The sequence below is a fragment of the Benincasa hispida genome, chromosome 4, assembly GCF_027475165.1.
Source record: "Benincasa hispida cultivar pf3 chromosome 4, pf3_genome.v1.1, whole genome shotgun sequence".
Lineage (NCBI taxonomy): Eukaryota > Viridiplantae > Streptophyta > Magnoliopsida > Cucurbitales > Cucurbitaceae > Benincasa > Benincasa hispida.
In genome coordinates, this window is record NC_143481.1 from 4019224 (window position 1) to 4038503 (window position 19280).

General features: G+C 33.0%; 2 protein-coding genes across 3 annotated transcripts; both read right to left on the reverse strand.

Annotated features, from left to right (window-relative positions):
- Positions 1-1197: 1197 nt before the first annotated feature.
- LOC120075515 (Zinc finger C-x8-C-x5-C-x3-H type family protein) lies at positions 1198-7156 on the reverse strand. 2 transcript variants are annotated; one of them, XM_090312636.1, is made up of 5 exons: positions 6677-7040; positions 4086-4164; positions 2679-2888; positions 2424-2548; positions 1198-2328 (listed from the first exon to the last, which is right to left on the reverse strand). In XM_090312636.1, exons 2-5 carry the CDS (start codon positions 4110-4112, stop codon positions 1407-1409), a joined length of 1284 nt encoding a protein of 427 aa, XP_090168762.1. In that variant the 5' UTR covers positions 4113-4164; positions 6677-7040; the 3' UTR covers positions 1198-1406. The 2 variants fall into 2 exon arrangements, with proteins under 2 accessions (XP_090168762.1, XP_038884901.1); XM_039028973.2 differs by lacking the exon at positions 4086-4164 and having other exon boundaries at positions 6677-7156.
- Positions 7157-11310: 4154 nt separating this feature from the next.
- Positions 11311-15794, reverse strand: LOC120075536 (protein IQ-DOMAIN 32-like). Its single transcript, XM_039029023.2, has 6 exons — positions 15351-15794; positions 14606-14938; positions 14294-14518; positions 13947-14030; positions 12168-13851; positions 11311-11757 (listed from the first exon to the last, which is right to left on the reverse strand). The coding sequence occupies exons 1-6, from the start codon at positions 15429-15431 to the stop codon at positions 11738-11740; spliced, it is 2427 nt and encodes an 808-aa protein (XP_038884951.1). The 5' UTR covers positions 15432-15794; the 3' UTR covers positions 11311-11737.
- Positions 15795-19280: the final 3486 nt, after the last annotated feature.

Consider the following 19280-nt stretch of genomic DNA (forward strand, 5'->3'; position numbering starts at 1 on the left):
CTTTTTCAAAACTAAAACAAGAACATAAAGACGTAAAGATTCGAACTTCAAAACTTTTCTTAACACTAGCGATTGATCTCAATTTTAATTTTGACATAATAGAACCGACTAATTGAATGAAGTTAGTGAACCATGCTGGGGGCCCCTATGCAAATACTACATTGAGTGTTGCTAGTCAGTTTTTGTTTAGGATGGTTAGATTTTTTATTTCTCGTTGGATGGACCCCTTAGTTGCAATTGAAGAACCACACATGAAATTAAAATATTTTGAAGTTAAATGTCGAGAAAAGTTTCCTTAAGAACATCAAAATCAATGACAACATTTTTCAAGATCCGACATAGACTGAGTTGTGAGATTTAAATTGGAAAAATACATTTCAAGATTGACCAAAATATTCGGGAGATGGACTTGGACATAATGTTCCGTGTCATTGAAAATGTCTTCAGTTTTAAATTATACTTTCAAGCAAAAAAAATAAAGAAATAAATATATAATCAAAATGAACCTCGCTCAATTAGTATAAAACTTGTACTATCTATCTTGAAGGTAGATGTTCGACTACCCACTTTACATGTTAACAGAAAGAAATCAAATATCGAAATTACATAAATAATTGCTAACAAAATTAAACTAAATATATTTGCAAGAAGATAACAGCAAACCTAAATATAGTTCAAAAGTAAAACAAAAAAAAAAAAAAAACGTAAAATGCTGCCTTTACAGTTCTTGGCTTCCATGTACTTTTTTAGGGTTCTTATATTAGGGTTCTCATATTTTGGGAGAAAAAATATGGATTTGTAGATTTCAGAATATTATACTTTTCCCTTTTATCCCTAACTTTTATGTTTTGTTTCTATTTGGTTATTATTTTATCTTCCATTTTCCATGGACCCATCAGAGTCTATTAAGGTGAAGATTGCTGCTATTGCAAATTCATTTGGTCTTTTTTTATTTATTTTTTTTTTTTTGTCCCTAATTAATAGTGACTTGTGTATTCCTTTTTCCCTTTTAGTTCTTAGTTTGGGCGTTTATGAAGTTATTTTGAAAAATAATCAAACTGCTACTAGTTTATTACTCCAACCATTTTTAAGGTCAAAATTCTAACAACATTGAAGAGTCATATACTTGAAGAGATTTTGATCAAACAATCCTTCCAACTTTCAACTTCGAAAAGCCTATCATCTCTTCTCAACAAATTCACCATCAAAAGGACATTCTGTTTCATACTAAAAATTACTAAAACAATGGTGGCAACAGAGGCCCTGGCCTCATCCAAAATCATCATGGTTATCTTGTACAGGCAAAGATAAAAAAGAGAACAATTAAACAGATTTCCAACTAAAGAGATGAAATCTTGGGCATAGCATTCCCGACTTCCACATGCATCGGTAACGGTACTCTACTTTTAACTGCTGATTTCTCTATCAACTTTTGTTCTCTTGGAGCTAGGCATTTCTGGCACGCTACTTCTCTGCTGGAACATGGGGTCGTGCTGATATGCACAATTGGCTCCATGTCGACATCCTCTTGAACTGTTAAAATATATGCAAGGCTTCATTATCTTGAACTTCCCGTCTCTTGATGGCTGGTTTTGTAAGAACTCCTGGTTTGTGCCTGATGGCTGGTTGTGACGGCTCCCAAATTGCTGCCGAGGGGGATCGTCTTGTCTCTCCCCTCCATGTCGCTGAATCAAACTTTTATAGTAATTCAAGTCCTTCATTGGGGCTCCAGTGGAGGGCAGGGAAGAAACCGGTACACCCCTTGAGGAAGGGTGTGCGTTCGGGACAGGTCCTACACTCCCTCCATTTGGTTGAGAGAAAAAATGACTGCTCGATGAAGGCGTAACGGTGACATTGGTTTCAGACATATGCATATGTACAAGTGGTGGGTCAGGAGACGATATTGGCTTTTGAGTGCTAGTAACAGCACCAGAATCCACAACCAGCTGTTCAATCATTTTTGGATTGTTGAGAATATTGACAAGCAATTCGCGGTCAATCGAGTTGCCTACCTCATTGCTCTTCACAAGTGCACTGAGTGCTGCTGATGCAGCAGCTACAACATCACGTTCATTACCAAGATCCATTCCAGCCATGGAACTCACACTAGAAGTAGAAGACATCGTATTCAGTAAAGCATGTTGAGATGTGGATGTACCAGCAGGAGCGAATAGGGAGGGCTGTGCACTCATAAGGACAGCGGCAGGAGTTGCGTAATCGGAGGAGGTCTCGGTTGTTCCATCTTCGTCTTCAACTGGAGTAATGGGAATCAGAGGTGTCTGACTGTCATCGACATTGGCACGTTCTGAATCAGGTACTACGGAAGGGCTGTATGGATGCAAACCAAATGGTTTTTCAGTATAAAGAATAACAAACAAACCAATGCCAAATCAGAATTACAAGGTGCAAAGGAAGTAATCAACTTAGGAGGAATTGCAGATGCCCGAGGATAAACCGCTTCAAGTACTCTCATCTCTCTCTGATTTTCAACATCTACCTCTTGGCTTTCTTCACCAACAACCACTCGCCACGTCAAATTCAGCACAAACTACGGGAATAAACATTAAAAGGAAAAGAGAAAAAAAACTGCCATGGGACAAAGAGCATGAATTTCATGTTAAACTTGCAGAGCCAAAGTTCTAGTTCAACATAAAATTGAAAACAAAATCACTACTTACCTTAGGTGGACATCTCCATTGATTTACAGGAATTTGTGAGAGCTTAATCTGCCACTGATTCTCTGGATGAGCTACTTCAAATCCAGGAGGCAAAGTGTCGTCAGAACCTGAACCAGTTGAATGCAAGAGCCAGGATGCCTTTGCCTGAAGGTGATCTTGAGCACCCAATCCCACTTGGGAAGGACAATCTTCAGACAAGAACAACCTAACCTGCAAACAAAAGATGCATATATTTCCCATTAGGGCAAGAGCATACAAAAGACATTCATACAAAAGGAGTCAAATTAGAACCTGAACTAGCTACAATGTGTGTATATATATAAAATATACATACATACATACATACATATATGTACATATACATACCATCTAACAAACTCTCATCCAAAAGAACAAGGCCTGAGGGATGATTACAGAAACTTTTAGAAGGTGAAGGTTCACTTCATGAAAGGGTATAGGCTACTCTTCAATAAATATGTTCTTTGTTTAATATCCGTGAGTGTCCGGGCCAACGTATACGCACCTCAACTAAACTCATGGGACAACCCGCCTGACCCTATAACATTTAGGTGTCTAGAAAACTCGTAGGATATTAAATCCTACATAGGTGGCCAACATGGATAGAACCCTTGACTTCTTAGACATTAATTAAGGGAATGTCCCCTTATGTTATAGAACATAGATTGGATGAACATAATCGCTTACTAATAAGCATATAAATAATAATACAATTATAGAACTTTTATTTACTAATATCAACAATTTATATAAAATCAACATGATGTTAGCATAATGTTGTTACTTTTTAAACTGAATAAACATACATAAAACTTAAAAGTATTGTTGTATTTTATTAATATATAAAATGAAATTGCATTATAATCATAAAATATGTTAGGGTTACATTTCTTTTATAAAGCGAACTTAAAATATTTCAGAATAAAGCAAAATGACACGTACAAAATATATGTGAATGACCAAACTACTAACAAGTTAAATATGACATTCTCATAGAATATTAGGAATTTAACGACATCATAACATTTAATATAGATAGAAATACGAGAACCCATATATTAGATAATTATTTTAATAATAAACAAGAAAAGACCAAACCAACCAATTGGAAGATCTTAGAGCCTCCCTACATGTAAACTCAAGCCCAAACAACTCAAACCGTCAAACCATTGCCTTCCTATGTCCTCTCCCACCTCGTCTAAGTATAACCAACTCCTACTAGCAAATTCCTTGGCTAATAACTAATATACCCTTAGAATATTTCTAATGTCTACCCTTATAGTATTCCTAAATCCTAACAGATACATACTCTACAAGAGTTTATTCCAGTAAATGTGCAAGACTAGTAGCATTTTCAACCAAACAAAAAAAATGAAGGTCCTATCTTACACAAAATATTAAGCAGCCTCGACGCATTTCTCTTGAAGTGAGTGTACCCCCCAATGTAGTATGAAGTGTAAACCTTAATCTAAATACAGAATCAGGGACAGCTCATGTCAATAAACTGTCACTTTCTTAACTAAAGATTTTAAAGGCACCAATTAACATCACAAATGTCGGTGGTTTGAGCCACCACCTCTGCAATTGTTGAACATGAACTCAAAAGTACGGAATCAGTGAGAAAAATATAAAATGTTGTATAGAACAATTAATAAGGAGGGTAAAGTACATGTTAGGTCCTTGAGTTTAATAAGGAGGGTAAAGTACATGTTAGGTCCTTGAGTTTAAGGTTAAGATTCTATTTAGTCCCTAAGTTTCAAAAACTAACAGTTTAGTCCCTAACTTTTAGAAAATAGTTCAAAAAGAGCCTAGGACCATTAGTTGACAATCAGAAAGATGATTTGGCAGCTAGCTAAAATTATAATACTATTTTCTTTAGATTATACAGTATTTATCTCTCTTTCTTCCCCTACCCTTCTTCTTCCTCATTTCTCCTCTTCTGAGACTGCAAAAGGCCACAAACAAACATGTAGATCTCCAAACAATTCTATGACGTGCAAAATAGAAAAACATTCTTAAGCCAAAGCTTGGAAAACTGTTGTGGTTAGGCTCCAAAGCAAAGTTTGTTTGTCAGAACAAATGTGGATAAACAACCTCCTTTAACCAATTTTTTCCCTTCTGTACTTGAGATTTTTAATATTGAGAGACGTCAAATTGACGCGGCTTTCACCATCTCCAGCATGACATCATCATTTGGACTGAATCTTAATCCTTTAACATTGTCGGAGCTTACCTATATCCCCAAATAACCTCTGTAGAGCCCATAAAGCATAGGAGCCTTTAATGGTGGTCCGATCAAAATAGGGGGAGAGTTTCTTTGGTAGAGTGAAGCTCTGTTTTCAATGTCCAAGCTTACAAATGAAAGTCATGTCTTAAATAACAGAACCGAACATCTCCAATCATTGTTTCCAAGATCTAAAGTAACCCCAATTGACAATCCCTTATCTAAGAAAACTACCACCTAAATCACCATCGTCGGAGCTACAACCACATCATTGGCCTCCATAAATGTTAGCAATTGAGAGCAAGTTTCAATCGTTTGATATAGTTGATTTCTGGAGAGACCGTGGAAAGTGGCATCAGTCTAAGAAATGGTGAAGAAACAGAGTCCCTTGGTTTGCCATAGCTACAACCACATCATTGGTCACCATAAATTCTGGCAATAAAGCGCGAGTTTTAATAACCTGATGGAGTTGATTTCCGAAGAGACGATGGAAATTGGCATCGGTCTAAGATATAGTGAAGAAACATAGTCCCTTGGTTTATACCAAATGATAAGGTCGAGGAAATTTTCTGGCATTGGTGAGGGGTGATAATTGGGAGGGGGGAGAGAGAGTTTGAGCTTGGGGAGAAGGGTGTTAAGAAATGGAGAATGTAAAGAAGAAAGAGTAAAAGAGAAGGCGTTGCTTAGGGAGATGGTGGGAAAAGGTGTCTAAGAAAGTGGTGGGTAGTGGAGGGAGGAGGAAGAGGGAGTTGTGCTGCAAATTTTGAGGATTATTAATGTTGGTAAAAAATGTCTTCTATTGCCCTTAGATAAGAGAATCTCCTATAAATTTTGTAACAGAAAAACATAAGAACATTCTTCAGCAAAGCTTGGAGCACGAGTGTGGTCAATGTAGAAACTTTTTGTAACAGCAAAATATAAGAACACCCTTCTCCCCAAATTTTGTAGCAGAAAAACATGAAAACATCCTCCAATCACTTTTTAAACTTAGGGACCAAATAGAAATTTATCCTCAAACTCAAGGACCAAAAGTGAATTTTACTCCAAAAAGAATCTCACGTCGAGATCATTTGTTACTTGCTTTACTAAAGATTCTAATGGTTAATCTCAACATTATCATCACAATGACAAAACGGAGGGACGTATTTCTTAACTTCAGTCTGAAGCGTCCTTTAGCCTTAGTGGTAAAAGAAATAATTGGTTACTTACATAAGTGGACTTCTATATTTTGAAAAATAGGCAGCAGAACGATATCATTCTTCAAGCTATTATATGAGGTGCAAAGACAGTTAAAATTGGATATAAAACCTCTCATGAACTTAAAAGCTATGCCCTGGCTCAAAGCGATCTTAAGGGCATAAAATTTCATGAAATAAAACTTGTGAAACAATTAGGTCTATATTATCAATCCATTCATTTTCATTATGTTATTGATTTAAAATTTAAGATATAGAAAATTTTCCATTTACTACTCTATCCCCAGGATACTTGAAATTTGTGGCTAAACAATAACTAAGCCATGAGAACTCAAACTATATTCTTCACAGAGGAGAGCAGTAAGCAAAGCAGGACAATGAGGCAAAAGTTTAAAACACAAATGGTTCTAGGTAGAAATTAAACTAAAACTAAAACTAAAACTATAATAATTAGGATGATGGGGACGGGTAAAAAAACAGAAAATCCCAAAATTGTTCTTCGTTTAATGAAATTAAGCCCTAAATATGACGAATTAAATCAAAGGAAATGTAGTTTTTACCTGACGGAGATTAAGATCTGATGCCCATGAAACCCTTTTCCCTTTATGCAATCCTCGCATATTTACAAGAAATAAAACAGCTATCTCGCTTCAAAATCTTTCGTTCACAGTTAAGAATCGGAATTCGATTCCGATCAGAATGAAAACCCTAGTGCTATCTCTTTGAATCCGTCACCGTTTTTGAAAACGTTTAAAGAAGTTTCTGTTATCATTTGAAAATCGAAACGTGTCTAAGAATTATGCAGGTGGAATTGCAGAAAGATGATGTTAATTTTGCATGTAAGTTAGAGAAGACAGAGAGATCGAAGGCGAAGAAAACCCTAGATCCTTTGGTTCAGCCTTTTTCCAGCTATAGCCTCAACATTTCCTTTTGGCTTTGTTTTTTCATATTTTAACTAAAATTGTGTTTTATTTGGTTTCTAGCAAATACTTGACTCTCCCTCACATGCATTGCATTTGGCAGTTCCATTAATTTTTTTTCTTCTTTTTTATTTAATTTTAACATTTCGATTAAAATATCATTTTGCCAATATATTTTAAACTTATTATATTTTAGGGATTGTTTGAGAGCCCATTTGGGGACGGGGATTGTATCCTCGCCCCAACCCCGGCCCCAATTAATCTCTGACTCCCAATTTGATATATTTATATTTTATAAATATATATTTATAATATATAAAATAATTTATTTATATATATGTTTATAATGTATAGTGTTGGATTGGAGCTCAATATTAAACATCACAATTCTAACTCTAAGCCCAAGAAGCCAAGTCCAAACTTAAAAAACTTAAATAAAATCAAATTTTAATTAAAAAAAAATGTGGATTCTCATCAAGGAAACGGGGAATGGGGCCCGCATGGACCCGTTTCCTTACGGGGGCGGGGATGGGGAAGAATTTTCCCCACAGGGTCGGGGATGGGGGACGCTCCCGACCCCGTTGCCAACCCTAGTTGTAATGTAATCAAGATTACTGAAAATCAAATAAGTGTCGAAATACATGAAGAATCGAGGGCAGGACGGAAATGAGATTGTGGAACGTGAAAGCGATGAGAAAGAGGGTTGAATTAAAAATTATTGGAATGAAATGAGTTTATATTACAAATCGGACCAAGGATGCATGATCCAAACATGGATTTTAGATTACATTACAATCTAAACTCGTTTCTGAGTAGTTATTCTTCTTTTTTAAAAAATATCCAAATTTGGTTCATGTACTTAGATAAATCTTATAATAATTCTGGTTATTATTTTATGGTTAACTTTTCTTAAAAATTAAATTCTAAAAAAAAATATTTTCTCTATAAATTTTGGAAAGGGACTAATATTATATTTTAGTTTTTTTTTTTATCGGATTTTGTAAATTTAACATTAAACTATTAATAAGGATGAATTAGTTCTAAGATTTTTTTAAAAAAGAAATCATATTAAGAATTAACTTAAAATGAGTCTCATAACTAAAATAGTACTTTACCTTAATTTCAAAAGAAAAAAATAGTACTTTACCTTACTATTTTTAATGTACTAAAAAAATAGACATAATTTGAAATTTGTGTCTAATATGACCATAGTTTTTATATATAAAAAAATATTAAATAGGTTAAAATGAAACATTGGACACTTTAAACATTTACATACCAATTTGACATAAAAAAAATGAAAATTTATGATCTATTTGGCATTTTTTAAGTTTGAGGACCGAGTAAACATAATTTTCAAAGTTTACAAGTCTCTAAGGTTTGAGATCATAAGTTTGAATCTATATCTTATATTTGTAATGTATTGATAATAATTTTTTTAAAAAAATAAACATTTTATGTTGTATAATCTTGTTTCTTTTCTTCTTCTTTGAGGGCAGAAGATTAGAACCTCTAACCTCTTGATTGAATACATATACTTTAATCAAATGAACTATGTTATATTATATTTGATTGGGACGAGGAATGTACCATAAAAAATATATAAGAAAGTAACTTGAGAAGAAAAAAAAATATAAAAACTTGAGAAGAAAATATATAAATAATTATAAGAAAAATGATAATATATTTTACATATTGTTCAAATAGAGAGTCGTGTGCGTTTATCAATATTGATCGATTATTTTTTAGTATAATACTTATACCTTCCATCTTTGAGAGAGAAAGTACATATCAATGATCGTTAAACTCGCTTTAACTATTGTTCGATGTGATCATCGAATGATTATAATAAGTAATTAACATATCTTTAACTAATAGCATATCTATATAGTGCTGCCAAGCCAACTAAATAACTGTAGGATCAGAATGATCTAATATTTGGGACCATTTATTAAAAGTACTCCCTTTCTTTAATTCAATCAAATGAAGTAAAAGTGAAGCATCACAACATCCAAATTCTTAAAACATGAGTGAATTTATCATCTAAAGTAAACTTTGTAGATTTTTTAAAACGAGTTTGGTTGAATTACTTTCCATGTTTAAGCTCTCTCTTCTTGATTAGTATAACCCTCTCCTATCTAGGCTACATTGTGGATTTGCTCTAAGATGAAGACCTCAAAACAGCTTTTCTAATCATTTGACGTCTTTGGGATTATATAAGTATTTTAAATTTATCCGAAGTTAAAGTTTCTTTTTCACATCTTAAAGTAATTCTTGACCGTTGGATTGAACTTGATTCAAATTCGGTTTTGTCTTAAAACCTCCTTCTCAGACGTTTGGAAACTTAATGTGGACGCATCCTAGAGCGCTTCTTTCAACTCAGGAGGTCTTGGGTGGGTGATTCGTGGCTCCTTCGAATCTCCCTTTGGTGTTGGCTTCTTGAGATTTTCATCCTTTCAAAGCATAGAGATTCTTGAAGTTCAGGCAGTCTGCAATGGGTCTTAGGATTGCTATGTGCTTTTTCGGAGAGGGCGAATGTGATTATGGTGGATTCAACTTCACTCGAGGTGATAAAGCTATTGAACAAGGCTAGTAACTTTACTGAAATTTGTAATATTGTGGATGATACTTTTGTATTAACCCAAAGCTTTAGACGAGTTTATTTTTCCTTTTGTGTTCCAACATTTCTGTTGCGCATCGTCTTGCTCAAACTGGCAATGGTCTGGACAAGGCTATTGTTTTGAATGAGTCTTCTGTAGGAGATTTTGGGTTTCTTGGGTTGTTAAGTTTCCTAAATGGTAGAGGTGTTCAAATGACTCGACAACCTCGAATAACTTGGACTATCCAACTCAAAATGTAAGGATTGAATTGGGTTAATTTTGTTCTTAGATTGGATTGGGTTGGACCTTCGCTTGGTTAAAAAAAATTTGGGTTGACCCAACTCAACCCAATATATATATATATATATATATATTCCTTTTATTTAAAGTTTGATTACTTTGCATTTATTAATTTGGGAATTTTTAATATTCTTCTTTTAAAATTGTAATGATAGTTGTCTTTGTTTAAAGTTTATAATAAATATCATAGATATTTTGTATTTAATATTTGAATTTTATGAGATTTTAGTTATTAGTCATGTGTTGTAGATAAATTTACATATGATTAACTTTAAAAAAAAAATTAAATTATAACCTGACAATCCAATCCAATCCAACCCAATCTAAATTTTAAGCTTTGGATTGGGTTAAAGATTTTATTGGATTATCAACTCAATTAGTCCGAATTTTCGAAATGGTTCAAAAAATACTCTCAACTCAATCCAATCGATATACGGTATACATCTCTATTGGATGGTTGTCCTCCACCATGAAAGAGGATTAAAATTGTAAAGTTGTTGGTTTATTTTTTTATAAAATATCTCTTACAACAAATGTGAGTGTCGTCTAAAATGGTTCAAAATCACGTGTGCATAATCCACCATTTCAAGAAGTTGCAGAACAAGGTGGACAGGAACTGATTCCCTTATTTTAAATTTAAAATGTCAATGTCTATATAAATTCAAAGTCCCAATTTTATGGAAATGTGGATGAAAATTATTGAACTTTCTCATTTTGTAATCTTTTTTCATAAACATTCATTTTTGTAAAATTGAGACTTCAAAATACTCGTCCAATTAAACCTTTATGGAAAACAAATGAAAAATGAAATTCAAGCAACAATACAATAAACAAGTTAGCAACGTTAAGAAGAGTCTCTTTCAAGTTTCCGTTAGAAAATACACAAGAAATAATAATAATAAATAAATAATAAAGGTCCCTTTTGATAAGCTTATGAACACTATTTTTACCACTAGATTTCTTCCATTTACCTACTTTTCACTAATGATTTAGAAAATGAAGCCAAATTTTGAGGAAAAAAAATAACTTTCAAAAAGTTATATTGTTTTAAGAATTTAGCTAAAAATTCAGTCATTGTACTTAAAAGAAAGATGTAAATCAGAGTAAGAAATGTGGATGATACAGACTTAATTTTCAAAAACAAAAATAAAAAATAAAATGATTATCAAATGGGACCAAAACAATTCAAGTTTTTTTTTTTTCATCTTTTTCCCTTTTGTTCCTTTCTAGCCATAAATGACAAGAAAGCTCCTCTGGTTAATTAAAGAAGTTGGGGAAAGTACAAACCTGCTGACTAAAATGAAGAGAATATAACCATTTTCAGTGATGTGATCAAAATGAAATTAAAGTATAGGTACATGAGAAATAGAGGTATGAGAGCTCAATCATATTCTGCTTATTAAGGTAAAAATCTGGAGGAAAAAAAAACAAAGAAATATATATCCTTTGAATCTCTTCATCACATTGTAGTAACCTCAAACACATACACAAGCCAAAACATTTGTCACAAACCTACTAAATAACACGCACACAATGACCCCAACTTGTTACAAACAGGTGATAGAAAATTTTTTAAAGGGGAGGGGGAAAATGGAGAGATAACAATCAAACAATTAGATTGAAATGACAATTTACACATCTTTCCTGAGCAGATCCATATCTTTTGGCTTGATTAACTAAGCGTCATGAAAATGTAGATCAGAAATTAGTTGCACACCTTGAGGTCAAGTTGCACACCTTGAGGTCAAGTTGTATCCTTGCATATTTTAGTCCAGGCATTACGACCACGTCGTTAGCTGCTTTACCTTCGCCACATTTTCTCTGAAAGTAGGATTCAGAAAAGGAGATGTCACTTTTCAAAATAACTAACTCATCTTGAATATGATCAAAGTACATGCAGGCACATCCTAGAATAACTTCTCACGTAGTAAAATTGTAGATATATCATATATGCACAAAAGCAAACATGAATTTACGTATACTAAAGTCATCACTTGTGCTCGTGTTAGTTTATGTACAATGAGCATGTATGAATTTACATTCATATAGACATCAATACTCGAGCAGGCCACACCAAAACACTTGAGCTTAGCTTTTAAGTGCACATATTAAACCTTGTGATTTTTAAGCAGATCCGATTTGGCCCTATTTTCTTCTCCTCCCATTTTTTTTTTCTTTTTTGTTGTGTGTGTGTGTGTGTGTGTAAGAGTTCAGTTGAGAGAAGTGCGTACCATTTCCCTTCGCTCCCTGCTGGGTTCGAGATGTTGGCTGCTGAATGCGTGGAGATCCTTGCCGGCCATCAGCAGGTAAGGAATGCCTTTTCTTGATGTACTCTCCATCTTGAACATCCGGACTTGATCTTGGAGAGTTAGTTGAATGGGCTTTGGCTCTAGCGGATTGTGTGGCTTGCATGAAGTGAGGAAGAGAGCTACTACTACTACTCTCTTTTAATTCCTTTTCAACATTTTCCTGCCGTGCTTCAAATGAATTTCTTCTTTTCCCAGTCTTCTGATCTTTGTAAGAATTATCTGTACTACTCCTCGTGCCAGAATTGCGATTTAAACTGGATGGTGATTTCTTTCCTGCTGATGGAGAATTTTGCTTTTGGAAAGAGACTGTTTTATCAGTTTTATCCCGTTTAGCCTTTATTGATACCTGACTAGAAGGTGTTCCTTGGGATTCTGGAACAGTTAAATGGCTTCTTGGAGAAGCTTCTGGAGATGATTTATATGTTAGATGATCATGAACCGTATCAGCCTCCTGTTCTTTGTCTTGATCTGATGAACTTCTCTCTAGCTTTGATTCACTTGGGGCAGGGTCTACAACAGCTACTGAAGTGATGGAATGGCCGTTAGCTTCACTAGCTTCTTCTGGTTGATCCACAAGAAGTTGGATATCATTTTGCATTGGAGTAGTAGAAGCCTCAATTTCAACTTCTGCGCTTAGATCACTGCTAGGATCTTCGACTCCTTTCTTTGAAACATCATTTGTATGTGAATCTGCCGCTCCTGCTTCAGATATATCAGGTGAATCAAGGGTGGAAGAAATAGAGAGCTCGGTGCCACATTCAGAGCCACCAACTTGAGTTATCCTAGATGCAGGAAGGACGATATTTTTATCTGCACTTGGCTCCTTCATTCTTGGTACAGTATCCGATGTAGATGAAATTGTTTCTAAATGAGGTTCGGTTCCATCATCTTGATGCATTGAACTAATTGTTCCAATTGAATCTGGTGCCAAACTCAACTGTTCAAATTTTGCCTGGGCATTGATAAATGAGGGATTCTTCACCTTTCTTGATCCAAATTTCTTACCCTCATTCTCCAATTGTTCGGGTGCTAATCTTTTCAGAGGATTGACTTGCTCCATGTCCATCGGAGGTTTATCAGAAGAGGAGTTCGACTCTGTTTGTAAACCTACACTATCCATCTGTACTTTCGGATGTTGTACAGAACTAACCTTAGTTGATATCTCTTCAGCTTCAGGTGTTCTGGCAGTTTCAGGCAGAGGCTGCTCCAGATTATCCTTTACTAATGAAGATGGAGAGCGGGAGGTCTGAGATTGTAAGTTATTGGCATCATAACTAATTAAATCTTCACTTTCAGATGGTGAAACTGATTTGATGGTGCTGGAGTTCAAATCTTCTGTTTCAGACAACGGTTTTGAGTCAATTTGGTCTTCAACATGAGATTCCACAATTTCTCGTTTCAATTGCTCAGTGTCTTCTGATTCTTCTTTCTTCAGCTCCTCAGTTTCTTCTTCCATTTGATCAGGGACTAATTCTTCTTTCTTCGGCTCCAAGACATCCAACGATGAAACAGACATCCAGCGCTCCAACCATTTCCAAGCAGAATCATTTTTGGAAGGAACGCACTTGATTTTGATTGGTTTGTTTCTTGGTGTTGATTCCAACAACTTCAAGTACAAAATTAAATCATCAATTAGACAAGACTAGCTCGCCGCATACTAGCCAAACAATGAATCAAAACATACTAACATTATCAAAATACCTGCCGGGCAAAACTATTGCTAAGTAGCTTTTCAATTGAAATATATCTCATATTGGATTGTGATTTTGTCATCTCTCCCTTCACCTGCAATATAGACGATGTTTTTAAAAACAAGGCAAGAAAAATTCTCTATGGATTACATAAATATATATATATATATGTGTGTGTGAACTGTTATCTTGAGCAAATCAAAATATTATACCTTAAAAGAATTTAAAAGGTAAATACAGAAAGCCAAATAAAAACAATGAACAGCCAAAATTACATCTAAATCAAGCCAAGCATTTAATAGAAGAAGGTGGGTCCACAATCTCAAGATGACATGATCCGAAAACCAGTATAATTACCACGGTCTTTGAACCAGGATTTTCCTTCTCATTCTTCTTGTGCATCTTGTCTGGAGACAATTCCTCAGGAGAGAGATGAGCATGACGAGCACGTACAATAGCTTGCATTTTGACAATGGCTTGAGCACAGCGGAGAGTTCCCACAGCATGCCTCCTTACCAAGAATCCACGAACAGCAGCTTGCACCTTTACCACATTCTTAAGTTTAATCAGCTCATTCTGTGCCTGCCAATGTCATGAATGAAGATGTTATAATTTCATTAAACAATTGACAAGAATTTCAGGCTAAGGAATTCCTGAAATGGAGAGTACCAAGAGCCCCCTGACACCAGCCTGGATGATAATAACAGTAGACTCCGCAACCTCGCTATCGACTTTGCTTTCATTTTCGGATGCAACATCCACCTTATCAGATCCTTTAGGATTCTCGATGTCAGGCACATGGGTCTCCTCATTGGTGAAGTGTATTATAGTGGGTTTCTCAGGAACAGTGGAATTAGCTGATGATTGAAAGTCGAATGTAGCAGTTTCAAGGTTCTCCTTCTCTACGGGAGGAGTTTCTGCGACTACAGTGTTGTTTAGCACACGATGCTGGGAAGATCTTTTACGGAAACTCCAGCCTCGTTTGTCTTTAGACTCCTTACTCTGGAAGTAGCATTAAATACAACAAACTACTTTAACAGACAGAAGACACACGTCGAAATGGAAGTACATAGAAATTGATTCCCAGATGCAAATTCAACAATATCGATGAATTCACCAAAATTCTCTAGAAAGTAAAAATCCAGAGTCAGATTCTCATTTATCAAAGCAATCTCAACCAGATCACAAACACATTTCCCAAAGAATTAACAATGCATAAGCACAGCACCAAACCAGAATCGATCCATCCAATTCTAAACCATTGCATTGCAACACATTAACACGCAAAACCGAAGATATTCAATGCTCTTCACAATTACAAAATCTAAAAGATAAGCTCAATTGAAACAACACTCATGCATCGAATAAGAAAAGGGGAGAAAGTGGCTGAAATTAAACCGAACAAAATACCTACCTCAAGTACATCGATGTCATCTTCATCCTTTGAATCGCTACCACATGTGATTACTTGGAAGCATGAGCGAGACCTTCCCATGTTGAACTTATCCGAATCTCTCTCTCTCTCTGTCTCTCTATCTCTCTCACTCAGTGCAGGGGACAAAACGGCCTATAATGGTGCGGGTATTGGGAATTGTAGCGAGGGAGAGAGGAAAAGAGAAAAGTAGAGATGGTGTAAAGAAGAGAGAGAGAGAGGGAGAGAGACGGATCTTAAAGAATCCCTTAAATCTAGCTCAGTTCTTCAGTTGGATTCCGGCATGGGAACGGCTCCGTCGCCCTCAACGATCAGAAGAAATTTCAGAGAAGACGAGAAGAAGAAGAAGCTGTCAGATCTCTACGCTTCGTATTCTCTCTTCTCAAATAGATGCTGTTTATTTTTCAGACCGTTCGGGAAAAAACCAAAAACATATTATTGCTTTTAAATAATTAAAAATTAAAAGAGAGGCGATATCTCGATATATACAGTCGATAATATCGCGATAATTTCCCCTTTTCCTCGGTGGATTTTTCCTTTGAATATCGCCAAAATTTTAACTTCTTTTTACATAAAATTAAGGTTATAAGAATTAAATACTATTTTTATCAATCTATGGTTCATTTGAATTTTATTTAATTTTGAAAATAAATCGTTTGAAAAAATTTGGAGTGTTAAAATAGTTTTTGATGTATATTTTAATTAGATTTATCAAAATAATTTAAATAAAAATAAATTCTTTTTAAATATATTTTTTCTAATCAATCCAAACACCTCTTTAGTTATTTAAGGTTAAGTTCTTATAATTTTAGTTTATTTAATTTCATAATATTTGTCTTCTTCCTAGTGTTTTTAAAACGTAACCTTGTCAATTTTTACCTTTTGCAAATACTATTTCAACTTATACCTTCATTTTTATCTTATCTACAAAAGTACATGTACAATAACTGGCCCCAAATGTCAACCGTTCAATCTTACACCCCACTTATTGAAATAAAAAATGACACTAGAATTTGATGGTGAGTTTTAACACAATTAGCTTGTTGTCAATTTTAAGTAGGATAAAGTTTAATTTATAGGTCGAACTTGTTTTTTTATTAGAAGAACGTATGTTTGTTTTTTACTTTTCAAGTGTTTAAATTTGAAAATAAATCATTTTGAAAAAAAAAAAATTGAAACTTTTGATAACACCTCAAAATAACTTTTGAAATATTTTCAATATCAAAACAGTTTAACTAAAAATTACCTAAAAAGGGAAACATTTTTTCCCACGTTAATCTAAATAGGTTTGAAGTTGATGATTTAATGTAAAAATTGTGATACATTGAAAATTCTAAGGGATAATATGATGTAAGTAATAGTTTAGGGAGAAAATTGATATTAGTTTAAGGTAAAAATGGTGGTTTATTTTCCTACAAATTGAGAGATTATTATTATTATTATTATTATGAAAGTGAGAAATTAATTGATTTTCAAACCTCTTCTACTATTTTAGATATCTTTTTTCCTCAATGACATGTTGATAGGCACTTCAAAGCTTAAAGATAATGTTATCTTTTTTTCTTTTTTCTTTTTTTTTTAACTTTTGTCTGATTAGAAGTTGTAATTAAGGAAAAATGACATTTAATATAGTGGGGTCCATCTGATTAATTAAAACATTAACTTAGTTAAATAAAACAAGCAACGGTAACCTGGGGAAAGAAAAAGAGGTGCCCTCCTTTTTACGCTGCGTTTTAGCAAAATAGACAAATCGCTTTTCTTCGTTTTATTATACTTTTTTTTTTCTTTTCTTTTCAAAAAAGAAAAAATTATATACTTTTTCTAGACATGTTTTCAAAGTTTCAAGTAGGTTTTCCTATGTATGTTTCTTATGTTGCTTTGTATTTAAATTATATCATAATATTTTTTTTAAGAGTCGGTTTGGATTGGATTGAAAAAAACATATATTTCTAAAAAAATCATTTTTATTTAAATATTTTTAATAAAAACGGATTAAAATGTATTTGAAAAATTATTTAGAGTGACTATCAAATATTCTAATTTCTTTCAAAATAACTAATTTTTAAAATTAAATATTTGAAAATATGTTCCCGACACACCTTGGATGATATAGATTTTTAAATAATTATTTTATTTAAGTTGAATATTTTTAATTGAAGTACAGTAAAGTTATGCTTACTTCCACAAATTTTTAAATAATTATCTTATAACAAATTTAAATACTCAATATCAATATAAAAATACTTTTGTTTGGATTGTTACAGTAAAATCAGATCAATTTAGTATTATTTTACAAAACAAAAAATTTACCTAATGAACATTTTAAGAATACTATTAAAAACACAACTGCTAACAACTATTTTAAAAGCTACGATAATTTACTATAATAGTATGAAAAAAAAATCATACTACCTTCCTTCAATATTTTTCATAAAAATTATTTAAAAATCATGTTAGACTCATAACTTAAAATAATATATCATCAAATAATGTGTCCAATTCTAAAGGGAAGTACTAGAAATTCTCTTTTTCATCTCATATGTATGATATATTCATAAACGTTGATATTAAAGATCCACTAATATCCTTAATATCTTTTATAAATGCACGTAAAGCATTAAAAAATGTCATATATTTAGTCCAATATAGATACGTTTACTAATAGTAATATCTATAACTTATAGATAGGTTAAACATCACTCTTAGTCCCCCAAACTTTTGAAGTAACGATTTGGTCCCAAAACTTTGATTTATAACAATTTAGTCTCTATACTTTAAATTTTGTAACAGTTTAGTCCATAAACTTTATTATATACAATTTACTTCTTATACTTTAAAATTTGTAATAATTTAATCTATATTGTAGAAAGTAGTGGTAATATTTAATGATATTTCATGTATAAATAGACCGTTAAATTGATCAGAGACTCAATATTTTTGCAAAATATAAGTTTACATCATAAAATATTAAAAATTAATATTGAATTTTAATTATTTTTTTTACGTGAGACTAAATTATTACCTACTAAAGTTCAGGGACCAAATCACTATAAGATTAAAAGTATAGAGACCAAATCGTTACAAACTAAAGTCATGACTAAATTATTATTTTAAAAAAATTCTTGAACCAAAATGTTTTTTAACCAAACTTAATTATTAATTTAAATAATTTTTATTGATATGCGCATAAAATTGAAATATAGTTTGTGGTTTATAACTCCCCTGCGACCAATAGTTGTTGCTCTTTTGTCTTCAACTGCCACGTGGACAAAGCATGAGTTGGCAAGTCGACCGAAACAAGCGGGATACTTTTGTCATTTTGCCGGTCCGTCCATATTATTTTATTACAAAATTAATTTTAACAGTAATATTCTCTTTTTCTTTTTTTGATAAATTTTTAATAGTAATACCTAATAATAATAATAAAAAAAAAAAGTAATAATAAATGAGTGGGATTAGGAATGGATTATTGCATAGGGAAATTGCCACGTGTAACACTAAAATATATAAATTTCGGTTTTGATCCAAATTTTGGGTGTCGATAATTATAGATTTGAATAAAGATACAATTTTCTGATTTTAAAAGTCATCTCATCACATGATTTTGTTATAACAGATAATATATTCAGTAAATCTAATAATAATAATAGGCCATTACATAATCCCTTTAGTAAAAGTATTATGCTTGTTCATAAATTCTCATGTTCTCCAAAGCATATCTTATCTTAAAAAGAAAGATGCTCCATCAAAAGCTATTTATGAAAAATAATTAATGGAACAAGTATTACCTAAATTTCAAAAGAAATATAATTCAACGAGTATAATACTTGTACCATCGATTTAGATGTTGAAATATTTGATTCTCCCTTATCACAAATGAATAAGAGAAAATGTTGCTCAAACGTAAGCAAA